At 42.7% G+C, this 18646-nt stretch overlaps 1 protein-coding gene across 2 annotated transcripts in view; it reads right to left on the bottom strand.

Moving 5' to 3' along the window:
• PPM1E (protein phosphatase, Mg2+/Mn2+ dependent 1E) overlaps positions 1–15778 on the bottom strand; it is a 65066-nt gene extending 49288 nt beyond the window's left edge. For both annotated transcript variants that reach the window (XR_001875922.1, XM_017821659.1), the window contains exon 1: positions 15361–15778. Coding sequence is in view for 1 of the 2 variants with exons in the window: in XM_017821659.1 (XP_017677148.1) it covers positions 15361–15761 (401 nt within the window). In the remaining variant the exon portion in view is untranslated. The remainder of the gene's footprint in view (positions 1–15360) is intronic.
• Positions 15779–18646: the final 2868 nt, after the last annotated feature.

Raw genomic sequence — 18646 nt, 5'->3', positions numbered from 1 at the left:
GACCAGAACATTCCAACAGTGTGTATATTAAGACTCCCATCATGCAAAACCAACAAAATAAATTGCTAGTTTTATCTGTGCTATCTATCTGTAGATAGGTAGCTGTAATCCCAAAATCTCTCTATATCCAAATCCTTCTATTTTATCTCCAATACAATGCTGGAAAAAACCCACAACAAACCGTGCTTATGTTATGCCATATTAAAAGCTCAGCAGTATTTCATTAAATAGCTACATTTGCTTTGTTTGAGATTACAAACCCAGACCTCCCTCTTTCTGGCAATCCATAATCCAAGATATTTGGCACTTTATCAACAATTCCAGACTTGGAAGGATTATAGATGTGCTGACAGTTAAAGGCAGTTAGTTCTCTGCTGAAGATAGATAAGTAGCATGTACTCTTTGATAAGTCCTATCAGAGCCCCACTCTGACAGGAATTCCTCCACGGAATGCCACTAAATCTTAGGTTATGAAGCTCATTAAAGGCGCTGCCGCTTGTCCCACTAGAGCCTGAGCTCCCCTGCCACCAGCAAATATATTCCAGTTCTTTCCCCAGTTACATCCATGCTGCTTTATAGTCCAGATTCAAAATAACTGTCTGGGCTTTGTGGGGCTGGCAGGGGGAGAAGATGGGAGGCTTTTGTAACAGCACACAGAGATCCAGCCCAGTTAATCTGGTTAGCTGTAAGAGGAAAAGCTGTCCCGTGGCTTTGTGTCTGAGGAAGGAGCTGTGTGGCAGAACACAAACACCTTACTCTGTTTGTAAGCAGAGTTACCCTGTGAAAGAAGTTGTTGTAGAAACATTGCTGTTGAGGGGGGTTAAATCTTAGCTCTTTAGTCGCAATGAGTCCTCTCTGTGCCAGATTTTTCCGATATAATTACCCACATATGCACACACACGCAGAGCACGAGGATCCATGCCAGTACCATTGAGGAAGAGCAGATCTAAGCTGACTGAATATTAGGAATATCGTAACAGCTTCTGCAGAATTTGGTCATACTTGTATTCACTTAACTGGGTGCTCCACCATTACAAAACCCATTCTGAAATCTCTTCTTGTCTTCAACACGATTGGTGAAGTAACAGAGCAGGAGCAGCAAAAGCCTTCCTGTACGTGTAACCAAGGTCTCGGATCAAACACCTCAACAGATTCATTTAAAATAAGTGTATTATAATTTCCTGGATTATTACCTGCCAAAGCTCAGTGGGTGGTCTCTGAAGGCCTACGCTGACAGGAATCCCAGGTTCTTAGAATCCTGTCATATCTGTCTGCATCCACCCCCTCAATGTTTCCAGTTTCCCTTCTTAAAGTAATTCCCTTGGTAGCTGTCACATTAAGATATTGGGATACAGTTCCTCCCGCTGCACTCTCGGATTCCAGCTGAACCTGACTGTCAAGTTCCCTGACAGAAAGCGAGTCCAACCTACTCCAGTGCCTTGAGATTAATTTGCCTCGTGCTAATGAAAGTCAATTTCTAATTTCAACCCTTAATTGTGATCAATAGGGCTTGAATGGAACTCATGCAGACAAAGGGAGAGAGCAGGGACAGGCGGAATTCCTGCCCCCTCTGGCTGTCAGGGATTATGTGCCACCCAGATTGGATTCTGCAAGTCCAGCTGTTTTTCAGAAGGAGGGAGATGATGGCTCAGAGCATTGTCAGGGGAGCAAATCAGGCAAAGTTTGAGAGCACAGTAAAAACTGGGAATGGGTTTAGAGTCAGACGAAGTCAAACCAGCTTTCAGCCACATATTGTCACCCTATAGCTGGTTTTTCCATAAAAGGGCATTCCTTAAGGTGCCTCAGGTACTTTATTGAGAGAAGTTTATTTCCCACAGGTGTCAAGGCCCAGCTCCTGCCTGAGCCATCACCTCTGACCCTCCAGTGATATAAATCACCCTAGAGCATGTACAGCTTATTTATGTCCACACAGTGTTCTCTGAGACACAGCTGGGAGGAAAACTCTACAGTTCTCCTGCATGCTGAGTTCAGAACAAACCAAACCAGCACAAGAACTTACATGTACACACGTTAACACATCACTTAACTGATTTGATAGTTTTTAATAAGCTTACAATCACGTTATTTTTAACTAAGGAATCTAATTTGATCTTGGTGGTGACCATGGCAAGCTTGTTTGCTTCCTTGGCTGCAGTTAAAAGCTGTCCTAGACAGGAGCTGAGCTGTGTATTTGTGGGCTTTTTTTTTTTTTTTATTATTGAACACCATGGCTTGGCCAATAGTTTGCAGAGATAAAATAATCTAAATGATATTTCCAAGCATGATATCAAGGGTAACACTTCCTAAAGTGCTTTGTTGATGTTGCCATTTTTCGGAAACTTTCCCAGTTTGTTGTTGTTCCCACCAGTGTTATGAAAAGGGCAGCAATTTTAGACACTTCACTGGAAAATTTCGTTATCATGTCACTTACCCTTGCACTAAGTGAGAGTAAGCAGCTTGTATTTGCTACTCATACTGACACTAGTAGTGTCTACTGTTTTCACAGATAGTACTAGAAAGGTTTTATAAGTACACACAGAAAGCAACAGGAAAAATTACAGTAGAATTAATCAGACTTGCATCCAGCTACCAGGGCTGTTTTAAAACACTGCCTTATCGTGCATATATTTTTGTTTTTCTCAGATTATGATTATAACAAATGAATAATTAACCTCTGCAAGCAAATACAGAGAGTAGCATCATCCTCGTACAATTAACTGTATTCACACAACAGAGATGTGTAAACTATATTTGGATCCAGGAGGTGGAAAAAACAGATGAATCTGAGGAGCAAAAGAATGCTTGTGAAACGCCTTTTTTTTTTTTAACAGGATATCCAAGCATGTAGGCTGGAAAAAGAATTTAGAAGATACAAATATAGTTAATTTGGAAGATACAAATATACTTAATATAGCTGTAAACTCTTTATTTTGTTATTAAGTCAACATATCACTCCACACTTCAATTCTGCCAGCAACAAGCAGAGTAAGAGATCTCCTACACAGGAGAAAGAACAAATTTAATAACTACCAATTCCTCTTACACATCAGAAAGAACGAACCTGCTAATTGCCAATTCCATCCAAATTGATGTATTTTGGCAGGCTGGAATTAGTGGATTAGTTGCAGTCTTTGACCTTGGAAGCAAAGCACATTGTCCTCCTCACAATCCCCAACAAGCAGCAACCAAAGTCCATCAGCACCAATTTCTGGGGGAATTGTCAGTGGACTTCTAGATTATGACAAATTCTTATTTCTCATTTATAAAACAGCAGTAGGAACTGGTAGAGAACAACAGATTTATCTTTTCAAACTGCTCCTGGAAACACAAAAGCACCTCTAGGTGGGTTGGTCACAGAAACATCAGTTGGACAGAACAATTTGGACCCTGTATTTACCTTGCCAGACTTCCTTTGTCATGCCAGAAACACTTAGGGCTGGTAAAAAAGGAGGGTGAGACCGGAGGGAGATTACAACCCCATAAAACCAGAGTTAAGATATTTAAGCTGCTGCACTATAGTTACTTCTGACAGATTATTGAATAAGTAAGTGAATATGGTTTGGGAAAAAATGTGCAGTTTTCATCAAGGAATCGAACGGAATGTACAGTTTTTCACCTTGGAGAGGGAGAAAAAGCATCAGTCTGTTGGTTTTTTATTGATTTCAGCTGCCCAGACTTTAAATGGAACTGATTAGGTTATTAAGTTCAATCAGTGTTTTCCTGATGTTTAAACACAGCCTGTTAGGTCTGAAGCTGGCAGGTAACTGCAGGAGAGAGCAGGCCAGCGGTTCCTTTTAATGGTTTCAGCCGAGCTGATGTTTCAGAAGGTCTAATTACGATGTTATTTTTTAATTATGTATTTTCCTTTGACACTGTGTCTGTTACATTTTCTCATTCTGTCCCTCTGTTCTTGAAGTGCTAATTGAAAACAGACCCCGCTTAAATTTCTTCCCAAGCACTGACAGATCCCACCTGATCTTTGCTTACAGGTTAAACCCCCCAACCAACCAACCCCCCAAAAACCCCAAAATTGTACAATGGATGCAATTGTGGTCCAAAGGAAGCACTGGAGAATTATGGCTTTGAAGGGCACAGTTTCACCCCTTGATCCCAGCTTGTACATTTTCATGGCCAGTCTTGTAGTATTTTGTGTTTTACTTCAAGCTTCAACTATTCAGGACAAGCAAGTACTTTCAAATTTCAGGTTATTCTTCTTTTTAAGGAAAGTTTCCAAGTTTTTTGATCTCAGAGAAAAGTTTAAAATGTTTCTAAGTACCTTTTTCAGAAGCAAAACCAATTTTTTCCTCAATTATTTTAAATTTGCATCAGTTTTATCATTTTGAGCTGAATTGTGATACGATGATTACTTGGTTTGACAGCACTTTCTACTTCACCTTTTGCATATTCTTGTTGTAGGAAGTGGCATTTTTTAATGTCATTTTTATATGGTACTTTTCTAGAGGCATAAGAAAAGCACATGTCAAACAAGACTTCTAACTGGATTCGGATTTGTAGCAGCAGCACAATATAATTATCATTTAACTTCTAACTACAGAAAGACATGAAAACTTTTTGAGAAGGGCAGAGAGTGGGGAGAAAAGATTAAGAATGAAAAGGATTTTCTTAAGGGGAGAAGAATTTTTTAATGTTTACTTTTAAACCAAAACTGACTTGCTCTTTTCTTTTTTCCCCCCTACAAATTTTTCCAGCCTCCTGCCCTGTTTTATGTATTTATCCTTCCTTATTCACAGGAAAGTAAAACAAATCATCTTCCTCAAAATAAAGGATAAATATAGAGTAAATTAATTAACTCAGTTGTGAAACATAAGGGTTTATGAAACTGGAGGATGTGTTAGTTTATTCTTGGATTTAAAAGCAGCAGTTTTTGAGGGTCATATCCTGTGCCTTTTTACTCAGCCCAAACTTCCTTTGACATAACTTGGAAGTTCTTGACATGCAAAAAATGTGAATTATTGTCCACACACACTGTCTAGGTTGGCATTTTCCTGAAGCTTTCCGTGTTTATTGTTGCTGCCAGTATTACTGCCAGGGTTTAACACCTCTGAATGTTTTCTATTCCATCTGCCAGACAGCCACAGGCAAAAAGAACAGTGTCATACCTTCTTCCCCACTACAAGGAGACAGTTGAATGATTTTATCAATCTTTCCAAAAAACCTCTGAGTGCAGCCTGAAGCAGCTCCCTGAAAAGAATTTGTAACTGGTAACAAGATATTAATAGCAAACCACACGAAAGCAAGAGCATGAGAAAGTACCAGACCCTTTTCTAACTTTGAAAATTAAAGTTACAGCACAGCCCCAAGACCTTGCAGGGATGGCAAAGCACCAACACAGCAGTGCACAACCAGCTTGAATTTAGCAACTTTCCCACAACAAAACAGGGGTTATAAAAAAAATAATTGAGGAGTTTCTCTACTTTGCAAACCCATTTCACAGCCTGACAATGATTCTCTGAGGAATGAATGGGAGGAACATGGGTGGGCCACACAGGTTGTGGTATTATTTAATTCTTTCTTCCTCTTTCTGTTTTATTTTTTTTCATGCTACCTGATTAGCTGGTTTTCATGTTTTTACAAAAAAAAAGCAGACTTCCTCAAAGTGCTTTCCTTTTTCTTTCTCTACTTCCTCAACAGATGTTCTTTGTTATCTCTACTTCAAAAGGCATTTTTCTCAGCATTAAAAATAAAAAAATAACACCCCCCACAAGGTGTCGATTCCAGCTTTAATACTGTAGGTTACAACCTGTGTTTTTGTTCCTGTTAAGATGCACAAACACAGCATGGACACAAGAATTGTGTGACTTCGTCAGTTTTCAGAGGACAACGAATTAAACTCAATAATTTTCAACATGTTAACACAAAACTAGCTTTTTATTAAGTAAATTATGTATTTTGTAATATGCAAAATATATATTTCATAATTGGTTTCCTAAATCTATTTAACACAGAGTTACATTAACAGAAATAGAAGAACAGCCTATTAAAAGATAATGATCAAAATATTTAGAGTTCATTGCTTTCTGCATTAAATTTTGAACTAGTTAGGATGAATTTAACAAGTGTTTTTCATATTTATTGTATTCTACTACATACACTGGTTCTAGGTAATTAAAAATGCCTGTTCTTACTCCCTGTTGACAGAACCTTCTTCTTGTATCTCCCAAAGACATAGAGAGAGTTTGTAAGATTTGGGGGAGGGGAGAAATATTTTAGGATATTTAGTAATTTTGTAGCAGAAACTATTTTTTCTTTAATCCCCAGAGCCAGATTTAGAATTTTGTGGCCTGGCTCATGTTTTCAGAGATGACTATTGTATGTCATGAACAGCATCAGCCCTTGTAAAAACAAAAGTGACTGTGAATTGCACCCACTCGGGTTCGTGAGGTGCTGAACCAAAAGCATCCAGTGGCCAAAAACGCCCTTCTAAAATTAGTACTCAACGTAATTAGGGAGATTGAAAGTATTCCATAGGATCATTTGGGTCATTCCTAATCAGCCAAACCCAAAAAGGTGAACACCAAGGATAGTTTAAAGCGCTTCAAATTCATTCTCAGCTGAACAATGCACTGGGGAAGGACCAGTTACTTAATGCAGGCTCAGTTCTCCTCTCCAGCCAAGGAGCCTGGACACACATCCCCAGCCAGGCTCCCTGGAAAAACCTCTCTTTTCCCACTGGTTTCAGTGGGAATTGCACCAGTTTCCCAGAGTGATAACTCTAACCCTCTGTTTGTGTGGAAGACAATTATTTCCATTGATTTTACACAGTTGTACCACAGAGGTAAAAGGTTAAAGGCTCGAGAAAAGACCTCACGCTTTTATTTAATCAATGCTCATTTCTACTGGGGGTACTGTCACCAATAATTCACATACCTGTGCTAAGCTTAGGATCAAATAATTCTCTTCTAAAATCTGATGGTTTGGCTGGTTCAAAATTTGAATTTTTTTTGGAGTGCCAAGAGGAGGAGAGACGAAGTTCCTGTTGCACCAGATTGATCCCTTACCCTGTGGAGCACATTCCAGTGAGGAAGCAGAACCCAGAACACCCCAACCCACCCATGTTCTGCAAGCACAAAGTGTATCTGTCCCCAAACAAGAGTGTTCCTCCTAATCTCTAGAAATACTGGGCTTCTGACTCCTCATTACCAAATATGTAGGTTTTTACCCAGCTTTTCTGAAGAAAGGCAGTAAGACAGCTCAGAGGATAAGCCCTTTGAAGACCTTTATATATAAATATATGAATTCAATCATATTTGCCTCAAACACAGAGATGAGATGACAAACAGAATGACACTACTTATAAGAAAAGCTGGAAAAAACCTTAGTATAAAATACATGTCATGCTGTGTATGTAAGTGTGTACCATTGGTTTATATTAAATTATTCCTGCTTTTTCTGCAGGTAGGAATTTTAGATAGTTTATCACCGTTGTCAACTGGGCCCATAGGTTCTAATAAGAACTGAATGTTTCCCTGAATTTTCAGTTGATCTATTACAAGCCAATAAACTAAATACCTTATTTTTTCTAAATGCATTATGAGTTCTATCAATGCTGTCACATAACTGAATAAAACAATCAAGCAATGCCTAACTGAGCAAAAGCTCATTGCACACAAATCTATTAAACATGGAAAACCAAATTTTAGGTACCTAATAGTCATCCTGTTGGGAAACAGAAAAAGAAAACACAATTTATTTGCTGAATTCTCAACCAGAGCGTGGGGGTTTCAGCCTTCCAGAGTTTCAAGTTAGGACTGAAAGCAGCAGAACCATTCTAGAAGCTAATTAATATGACATGCAGAGCCCCGTGTTTGTTACACTAACGAGGAACAACTCACCACATTCATTTCAGAGCTTTGAACCTCAGTAAGAAGGTCACAGCCTGAGGTGAAAGGAACAGCCCTGGAGACAGTGCCAAGAAGTTAAAATGCCAAGGCCTATTTTTATACACTGCTTCTATTTTTAGTTACATCATGATGGAAGTACAGAGCCTATGAAAAAATCATATTCTCGAATGAGAGAAAGTCCTCAAATCCCTTACTGTAAATGAAGAGCAAAAGAAGCTAAACTTGACAAATTGTTTGGTGCAATTTAACAGACTTCACTGGATCATCAAAGGCCAGCGAAAATAGCTTCAAAATCACATCCTCTGAGAAAATTAACTTTAAGGAGCTACCCACAATTTTACCCAATTAATCAAATATTCCTTTTCTCGTAACTACAGCTACGAGAAAGCGCAAATGTTTCTCAGTCCAGGTTTGTCTGCACCCAAGCACATTTTCCCAGGATCAAAGTTCAGCAGTCAACTTTTTAATGTTGCTTTCCCAACAGAAAAACATCGGACTCCTCAGCGGAGTGCACGGAAAGTTCAGGACTGGGAGCAGCACCACAGCTCCAAATGTTGGTTCAGTTACTCAATCAGGAGTTGCCCTCAGCTGTTTTCCATCCAGTATAAACACAAACCGAGGTAATCCTGCAATCTAGTTAACTTGTTTAACTTCTGTATTAATTATAGAAGTACCCAAGGGCAGCTACTTCCCACGCACTCCTAATTTATGACTCTGATGATTACTTCTTTATAAAATGTCTTATTAAAGGCGGGTAATGTTGTTTCTTCCTAATGAAGTACAAAGGCGCAGCAGAAATGTTGCTGTAAAACAAGTCCACAGTCTGCAATCATTTTATCTAATCACCAGTGTGTTGTAACAACAAAAATCTAGAGTATTTGTTTAGTAATTTAGTTTTCAGCCAACCCAAACATGAGGCCCTACAGGACAACATGTAGCAGTGACCATTTACTGTTTAGTGGAGTGTCATTGGTTACCAACATGTCACGGACACATATTGTCCAGGATACATTTATTTTTATAATCATTTGCATTATGTAATCGTGGTTGCATTGCATAAGTCAGTCTTGCAGCATGCTTCAAAGAACATGTAATGTTTTAAGCCACTAACTCCATTTCATCCCATTTTTCATGTGTCTTTCCTAGACAGCGAGAGTATTCCCAAGGAGAAAACGAGCCAAAAAAAAAAAAGAGCACACACCAAATGATGTGAAGAGAGAAAATGGTGCAGAACAGCCAGGGAATATGACAGCAAATGTAGGAATAAATAATATTCTCATTATCTGTGTACTACATGCCCTGTTGCTTTTGCTTTTAATGTGATCATGTAGGCAATTTAGCAAGACAACAAAAATGAATGAGTGCACACCAGTGTGGAGGCACCGAAACTTCTACTCACGGACTGGAAAACAAACTAAAAGTTTAACCTTAGCATCAATACAAATATTTTTTTAAACCTTCTGTGAAAAGAACCACAACTAAATGGATTATCCTTTCTTCAAAGAACAGGTGGAGAAATACTCTGCCATTGTCGAAGGCAATTACAGTGAGGAATTTTAAGGATAAAAATATTCTATGCCGAGTGTTTTGTGTAAAACAGAATTACTCCACAAACTCTCCGAAGGAATGAAGCTCATCACATCCGAAAGGCAGAGCCAAAAGTAGTTTCACCTGATGGCAAATAAGATTTTAGTTTTAACAGTGGTTGTATAAGGTCCAAAAAAAGAAGGTGTTAGCACAGATCTAATTTTTCAATCAGTTTGCTAAAGGAGTAGCAGAATCTGTGCAAATTGCTCTTGGGTCAGGAAAAAAAAAATCCTGGTGTGAAAAGCTCCTAACAAAATTAATTCCCTTCAATGTGTTGTACTACTAGCAACATCCATTGAAATAAAAGCACGGGAATGAATCTATTTCCATAATCTGTTCACTAAGAATGATTTTTTTAATGCTATATAAAGCAACTTCCAAGCACAGTCACCCTCGTGCTTGAAAAACTCAGCATCCTTCTAATCATAAAGTAGTAAGTTTTGAAATGTCACCATCTAAGTTAACCATTACAAAATGTAAATCTGCAATTTAAATAGCTCATTTCAGCTGATATTTCCTTTTTTTAAATGAGTATCAAAATATTTGATTTACTTCAGTATTTTTAAAAGCGTGGGAGAGTGAACTGAGTATGTCTCAAAAGCAACGTGAAGAATCTCTCACTGTGCAGAGCATTAGTTGTGTTTTGAAAATGTTTATTTCTAAACACCACCTATTTGTAGATCACAATGATTTCCAGGCTAAAGGGGATGAAATGTGCCCGTTTGTATGGCCAGGACATCACCAACATCCAGCAGATGGTTGGAGTTCCATGGCAGGTTCTTTTAAGGAGTAAAAAGGCACTAACAGCAATATCAAAGCTCCCTTGACTTTCTGCACACACTCCCATGAGATTATTGTGGATTCCTTTGCAGAGAAACACCCAAATCCCTTGGGTCTGACACCCAAATCCCTCAGGTCTGACACCCAAATCCCTCAGGTCTGACACCCAAATCCCTCGGGTCTGACATGAGCATCAACAGCCAGCCCCAGCCAGCCCAATGATGACCCTTGGGAGAGATTCCCGATCTTGGAGGGGGCTCCTGTGAGACGTTCCCACACCTGCAACTGGGTGTGGGAAATCCCAGACTGGTTGGAGTTGGAAGGGACCTTGAAGATCATCTCATCCCAGCCCCTGCCAGGGCCAGGGACACCTTCCACTAGCCCAGGTTGCTCCAAGCTCTGTCCAGCTTGACCTTGAACACTTCTAGGGATGGGGCAGCCACAGCTTCTCTGGGAATTCCATTCCAGCACCTCCTCACCCTCACAGGGAAGAATTTCTTCCCAGTATCCCAATCTAAACCTAGATTAGACTAAATATTCCTAATATTGAATCTAAATTTAATGTTCTCTGTCAAATCTCATTAACCATTAGAAAATACCCCCAGCAGATGCAATCACTATCCACTCCTGTCATTCACTGTGGGCCCAGGCCAACATTATCATTTCCATTGTAAAACCTCACAAAAGATGATGGAAAAAAAAGCACCACCTTAAAAAGGATGGTATTTCTTTTTTGTTGGTCCTTGTGATGAATATTAGAGATGGCAAGCAGTTAATTATATTTCCTGAAAGGGCTTTGAGATTGCAATCAATGGAACAGGTGATAAAAGGCAAATTATAAAGGAGTAAAACATCAGAGGCTATTTAATATGATGCTAAGAAAGGCAATCTAGAATCATCTATAAATTTAAACTTAGAGAAAGTGACAACAGTGCCAGCTTTTATAGGATAGGGGTTAAGAAAGCAAGTTAAAACATGTACATCTGCTTTTTAAAGGGAGAGAATTTCATCTCTTCACTCAACAGTGATGGACAGCAGGCAGAACACGCTGTTTGCAAGTTAAGAGCTTGCTTTATTTAAAAAAGGATTTCTGCTCATGGAAAATTACCACGAGAAGTTCTCCCCTTTAGTTTAAAATTGCAAGTTGAGGGGCATAACCTTCATTACTGTCTACATTTTACATAATTCCAGTATTAAAAGGCTGAGCCTGTGTTGCCTTTCTTGATTTTTCATAGTAAGACTGTGGGAAAGATACAAACCTAAACAAAAATATTTTCTTTCTTTAATACAAAGAAAGCATCAACTAAAAAACCTCACTTCAAATATTGCATTTTTTTAGACTCTGAGATATTCTGTGAATGTTGAACAGCATTCTGTGAGGAAATCTGGAAGGGCAGTGCTTAGAAGTTTTTCTTTTCATGTTCCAAGTCAGAGCAAGATTTTTGCAATCCTCAAAATAACCATGTTGTCATCAGTGCCTTAGTTGAGCACTTAAGATGGCATAACAATTAATTTTAGTTTTATTTTACTTATCATCTTTTGAAAATCTCAGCACTGGAGAAACAGGCCTACTATCTAAGCCTGTTCAGGATGGTTCTAAACAAATATTTGAAAGCAAAACATTGTATCACCAAAATCACCCAAACTGAACCTGAAACTACAAATGATACCAACTGTATCTACTCCCATCAAAGTCTGGGTTAAAAAAGAGAGAAAAAGAACAATATGCAGCTGAATTTTTCAAAATATTTCATTTCTAGAGGAAAAAAATGTAACAGCAAGATGAATTTGTTCTTCCTACTGACACAACTTCTAAGAGTCTGGCCCTGTCCTCTCCTGGCAACCACAACTTTGCTGATTAGTTTTTCAGATGTCTTGTCAAGAACCAGCTTTTAAAATGCATTAGATTTAATAAAAGTATCAGTAGGAAGAGAACAGAGCATGATATGCAACTTTGTTACATCAGGTTAGTAACTTCTTCCTTTAAAATAAGTCAGAGAAGAAAGAGGTTCTGCTCCTGACTCAGATGAAGTGATGGGGTCTCATATGTAACAGATTAAGGGCTTGGTATATTTGTCCCTACACAGAAACTACGTAAATGACATATTTTTATCTTGAATAAGATGTTACAGAAGATAACCACAAATTGAACTTGCAGGCTTTCAGCCAGTGTTCCAATAAAATTCCTCAGACATTCTTGGGTTTTGACTATTTTCTTCATCTACTGTACCTCCCATTGGAGAGTTTATCCTGTGGAGGGTCCCTAAGAAAGCACACGGGACACATTTTGTGGCATTCAGGCAGATATAAAGATTACATTAATCTAATTTTCCAAGCATATGTTATCTCTAGGAAAAAAAACCAACAAAACAGGAACTGGAAATCTCAAAGGGGAATATGAGTCTTTTGGAAAAGAGCAGGAAAAGCTCATAAATAAAAACCCTTTGATACTCATACACAGTGGCACAAAACCATTATATTTCTTCATGATTGGCAATATGTTCTCATTTCTGAGATGGTCTCACTTCCCTCAAAAAGATCTAAAGCTCTGTGCCTAAAATAGCTGAAAAACAGCTGCTGGATTTTTCACAGCAATGGGTTTTATCCTCATGCTACACAGAATGCAAACCAGTCATTTGACTAATATATAGTTGCAGAAAACATGCCTTCACAATACAGTCCCTCTTGCTAATGACAAACCAATAAAATATTCCCTTCACAGGAGTTTTCAAGTGCCTTTTTTTTTTTTTTTTGGTTTTTAACACTATCATAACCATTTGGCATAAAAGTAGCTTTAATGATATGCAGGAAGTTTCCCTTCTCTGGAGTCATCTGACCAGTCCAACCCTTGGCTGTAAAAGGTGAAAACATTCTACTTTTGCCTGTTTTATACTCCTGTCACGGTTTTAAGTTTCTCTGGTGACTGGAGAGTATACTAAAAATACAATACCTTACCTGAAGAATAGTTTTGCATACTTGCACTTACCTCAGATTTCACCATCATTCAAGAAAAACCTGTTTCAGTTTAGCTCTGTCTTAGAAGTTATCAGATTCGGCTCACATTTTAAATGTTTTAAAGAATTACTTTGCAGTTATCTTAGCTAGGTAGATATAAATCAATTTCTATCACTCTTCAGTTAAAAAAATATTAATTTGCTATTTGAAAATGAATTACCTATACATTGATAAAATTATTTAAACCTTTGGAAAACGAGTTTCTTATGACGTGATCTCCTGCTCCCTTAATTTTGAAGTTTTTGCCTGTGGAAGGAAGTCTGCATTGATTTCACCACAAACAAAGCCAAGAGATGTTTCATTCAGTGGCCATCGAAAGATTTATGCTGAAGGCTGAAAAAAAACCGAACAACCACAACCTGGCAAGAGCTGTGTCTATAAAAAGAATCCTCTGAAAATGTCTTTTTTTTTTTTCTTAATAATTTCAGCCGTTAATATGGGCTTCAGAAACTGGGGAATCTGCCTGTCCTGGGGCAGGAGGACAGGCAGAGAGAGAAGGGGTGGGGGAGGAATTCAAGTTCAAATTCATTTCGCGGATACACTTTAAATAACACTTTCAAATAATCTGCTCCACGTCTGAAACTTTATTTGCACTAACGTGACTTTTGATCTTACAAGTCTGTTTAAAAATAACCCAACAAAACACGTCCTAAATAGGTAGAAGGGACTTGCCTCTCTGCTCTCTACCACATCCCATGAATGTGCTGCTGTATTCCAGAGACTTTCCAAAGGTGGCAGGGTGAGCATGTGTGAATAGGAGAGCTTTGTCCTCTGCAGCTATCATTGTGTCGTCCCTATCGTCCACAAACGCAGAGGGCAGATGAGAACTGAATAGAAACAGACCATGCAGTTGTAAAACCCGGTTCTTTCTTTATTATTTATTTATTTCTGGGACTGAGTAACACCTCTCATTACAATTACCGGCTCAATGGCAGAAAGCTCCCCGGTGTGCTGTGCGGATTTTCACAGCTTCATTTGTCTCCTCCTGTGGCATCAGTTTGAAAAGCTTCCTAAAGAATCGCCACTAACAACCATTTCTATTTCAAGCCTTCAAAGCCGAAGCTGAGCACAATACACGGCACTGGGAACTGATCTTTAGGTTTCAGTCCACAGACTTTCCACACTGGGAATAGATCCCATCTGTTTCCTCTTTATGCACCAGCCTTTAGAAAGCACAGATCTGGAAACTGCCTCCGTACAGAACCGAGTATAGCCGGCTTTCCCCAGCTGACGGCAGAAAAATCCCCATGATTATGGATAGCTTTCTCCCAAGGCTTTCTACTCCTCTTTTCTCCCCGGTCTGTGAATACATGGTGTGGTTTTCTCCGTGTGCGGTGATTTTTTGGAAGGGTGAAGGGGGTGGACCACCTTGTCCCCTTCCTCTTTCCCCTTCCTTTTTTTCTTGGCAGAGGTTTCCCCGTTTACAAACCCTCACGCAGGGAACATTTCAATTTAAACCCTCGGCACAATCAACCACAGGCAAACCCCCCTCCTGCTCTGGCACCAGAGCGTGAGACATTTCCCCCACCACTCTCCCTCCCCACCAAGCTGCTCTCCAGATGGATGCTCGTGGCTCTCCCTTGTCTATTCCCTTCGCCTGTCCCGGCCGGAGGGAAGGAGAGGGCACAGGGTAGAGGATTCTTTTGGGCAGGGGGAACCGGGCAGGGCAGGACACTGTGACCCCGAACAGCCCAAGGACCGCCGAAGTCCTGAACTCTTTTTGCCTCGGGGATCCCTCGCCTCCTTCCCTCGGCCCCACACAGGAGGGGTCCCTTTAGCCCCACACGTGGGAGTCCCTCAGCCCCCACGCTCCCCACACGGGAGAGTCCCCTCAGCCCCACACGGGAGAGTCCCCTCAGCCCCACACTGGGGGGTCCCTCAGCCCCACATTAGGGCGTCCTTCAGCCTCACACTGGGGGGTTCCTCAGCCTCACACTGAGGGGTCCCTCAGCCTCACACTGGGGGGTCCCTCAGCCTCACACTGAGGAGTCCCTCAGTCCCCACATGGGGGGTCCCTCAGTCCCCACATGGGGGGTCCCTCAGCCCTCACGCTCGCCACACCGGAGGGTCCCCTCAGCCCCGCGCCCTGCCCCGCTCCCCTGAGCCCGGCACTCACTACTTGTAGAGCTGCTGCAGGCAGAGGTCCAGGCACTCGCCCTCCACCTCCTCCTCCGTGATGTACTCCGAGAGCGGCCGGGGCAGCGGGGGCAGCGGCGGGGGCGGCGGCGGCGGGGCGGGTGGCTGAGGGTCGCCGGCGTCGCCCTCGCCGCCTTCTCCCTCCTCTGCCTCAGCTGCCGCTCCCGCTTCTCCCTCTGCCCCGGGCTCCTCGTCAGCGGCGCCCGCGGCATCGGCAGCGGGCGGAGGGGGCGCCGGCTCCTGCTCCGGCTCCGGCTCGGGCTCCGGCTCTGCCCCGAAGGGCCCGCGGAACTCTCCCAGGAACAGCTCGAGGAAGCGGCGGTAGGTCTTCTCCTCCGCGCTGCCGCCGCCGCCGCCGCTGCCCGAGCCGCCCGCGGCCATCGCTTCGCATTCCCGGCCGCCCGCCGGCGGATCAGCACTGCGCCCGCAGAGAGCTCCCTGTCCCTGCCCGCCACCGCCTCCTCCTCCCGCCTCCCGCCTCCCGCCCGCCGCCTGCGCGCGCGCTCCCGAGCCGGGCCCGCGGGGCCGCGCACGCCGCGGGGGTGGTGGCGGGCGGGGGGGGCTAAGGGGGGGACGCGCCTCGGCGGCGGGAGCGCGGGCGGCGCTGAGGGGGCTCGGGGCGTCCGGCGGCCGCCCGAGGGGGCGGCTCGGCCCGCGGCAGTGACGGGGAAGGGGGGGAGCGGGAGCTGCGAGAGCCGCGCCGCTGTGATGAGTCATGCGAAGGCAGCCAGACGCGTAGGTTCCTCACAGGAACCCGGAGGAAACCTGAGCGCACATCGCCTGTTACCTAATCCCCCTGCCTCCTTCAGGGCTTCCCTGAAGCTTCCGCCGCCGCCGGCGCCGCCGCGGCTCCCGGAGGGTGAGCGGGGCTCGGAGGGGGGGGCCGGGCTGGTCCCGCGGGGTGGGGACGGAGCTGTCCCTGCCCGAGCCTCCGACCCGGGCCGGGCGCAGCCTCTGGGGGCGGTTTGACACCGGAGCGGCTTTGCGTGAGGGGAACTGGCCATTGAAAGAGAGCAGATTTAGATGGGATATTGGGAAAAAATTCTTCCCTGTGAGGGTGATGAGGCCCCGGGACAGGTTGCCCAGGGAAGCTGTGGCTGCCCCATCCCTGGAAGTGTCCCAGGCCAGGTTGGACGGGGCTTGGAGCAACCTGGGCTAGGGGAAGGTGTCCCTGCCCATGGCAGGGGGGTTGGAACCAGATGATCTTCAAGGTCCCTTCCAACTCAAACCATTCTATGATTTTATGATTAAAAATGAGGTATTGAAGCAGGAATGTCCCCTCCAGCCTGTCGCGTGGGGCCCGACCCGCACTCCCACACCCGCGGTGGTGAGGACCCCAAGCCCCAACCCCTCAGCCCTCCCCGTCCCCCCAAACCCCCGGGAAGGGCAGCTTGGGGTCGTTTTACTTCACTTCCAACACTTAGCAACAAAACTTGTGTAAAATTACATTCGAGATGGGCATATGAATAGCCATTAATAGTCATAAAGTTGGAGTGAGACCAGAGGAGGCCACCAAGATGCTCAGAGGGATGGGACACCCCTCCTGTGAGGAAGGGCTGGGAGAGCTGGAGGTGTTCACCTGGAGGAGAGAAGGCTCTGGGGAGACCTTAGAGCTCCTTCCAGGGCCTAAAGAGGCTCCAAGAGAGCTGGAGAGGGACTCTGGACAAGGGCATGGAGTGACAGTACAAGGGGGAATGGCTTCCCACTGACAGAGGGCAGGCAGTGTTAGGTGGGATATTGGTAAGGAATTCTTCCCTGTGAGGGTGGGGAGGCCCTGGCACAGTTGCCCAGAGAATCTGTGGCTGCCTCATCCCTGGAAGTGTTCAAGGCCACATCAGACAGAGCTTGGAGTAACCTGATCTAGTGGAAGGTGTCCCTGCCCATGGCAGGGAGTTGGAACAAGATGATATTTAAGGTCCCTTTCAACCCAAACCATTCCATGATTCTGTGATAAGTAACACATTACACCATATCTACATATTCATATTCCCCTTCTGGCAAAGGAGAGCTCATGAGCAGCTGAAGATGTTGGACCAAACGAAACCTAAAAGACAACCAGTCAGTGGGAGACAAACTGCAGCTGATGTTCTCCTGCTGTCTAATAAATGTCTTTCATTTGCAGAAGGCATTTTGGCTTGTTTTATTCATTGCTGCTGAAAAGCTATTTTCGGAGCCATCAGGTCCATAAATACCAATAATGAACAGGTATAATTTCCACACATTTAAAATAGCTTGTACACAGGGGAGGGAACGACATCCCTAATGTCAGATATACCTTGAAAAATGGCCAAATCGCAAGCCTCGTATGCAAAAATATTCTCAAATTTTTATGGCTTGTAACAAGGACAGTATCTTGCTGAAACCTGTTGTTCCTTGCATTGTAGTAATTACCTCTGCATGTCAGGTACTCCTGTAAATCTGTCTTCTGTTTGGTGAATTATTTTAGAGCCAAACTAATTTTAGAATATTTCCGGCAACTGCATTGACTGATCATATTGCAATCCTGTGAATATGTAAAAGCCCTGAGAGTTAAAAATGTGATTGTCACAGTTAGTCTTAGTCTTTCACAGCCAACGGTGACAGAAAATCACATCTCTTCTCCGGAAAGAATATGTCTTCTAAGTAATATTTTTCAGTATACCATTTCTATAGTTTCAGTTTAGCACTCATTTATTTAGGAATGCCAGGTGGGTTTTTGAAGGGAAGAAACATTGCAGTTCTTTTAGAGCAGATAAGTCCCAGTGGCAGCTGATGATGTCATTGCTGGGTTTTGTTTTTATTTTTTCAGGTTTGTGTGTACTGCATCATCAGTGAGTCACAAGCCCCGAGAGGATGCATATCAGTGCAAGTATCAAAAAGCAGCTTTAACTTCATGATTAGTTGTTTTTCACTAGGAATTCAGAGGCAGTTGGAGTTTCTAAGAAACTGTAATCCAGATAATCTTAGTGCAATATGATCTGAATTCTAAAAGTTCCCATTATAACCATGTCTTAGGGAAGTAACAGCTAATTCAGTAAGATCAGCTTCATGTTAGCTGACAAACAGCAATTAGGGCTATCCAAGGAAAGATTCAAAAGCATTTAGACAGTCTTTTTCTTTAAAGTTTTGTTAATTTTATATTTTTTTTTTACTTGTTTCGACCAGCACATAAGAGTATCTGCAAGTAATACCTACTCTGTTTCATGTTGAAATGTTAAAGTTACCAGATGTCCTTGATTCATCTTGGCAGTCCCCATGTGCTTTTCATCATTTGTCTCGTTGCAAAA

The sequence above is a fragment of the Lepidothrix coronata genome, unplaced genomic scaffold (genome assembly GCF_001604755.1).
Source record: "Lepidothrix coronata isolate B3197 unplaced genomic scaffold, Lepidothrix_coronata-1.0 Scaffold91, whole genome shotgun sequence".
Taxonomy (NCBI): domain Eukaryota; kingdom Metazoa; phylum Chordata; class Aves; order Passeriformes; family Pipridae; genus Lepidothrix; species Lepidothrix coronata.
The sequence above is the reverse complement of the archived record's forward strand: the minus strand, read 5'-3'. Positions and strand labels throughout refer to the sequence as shown.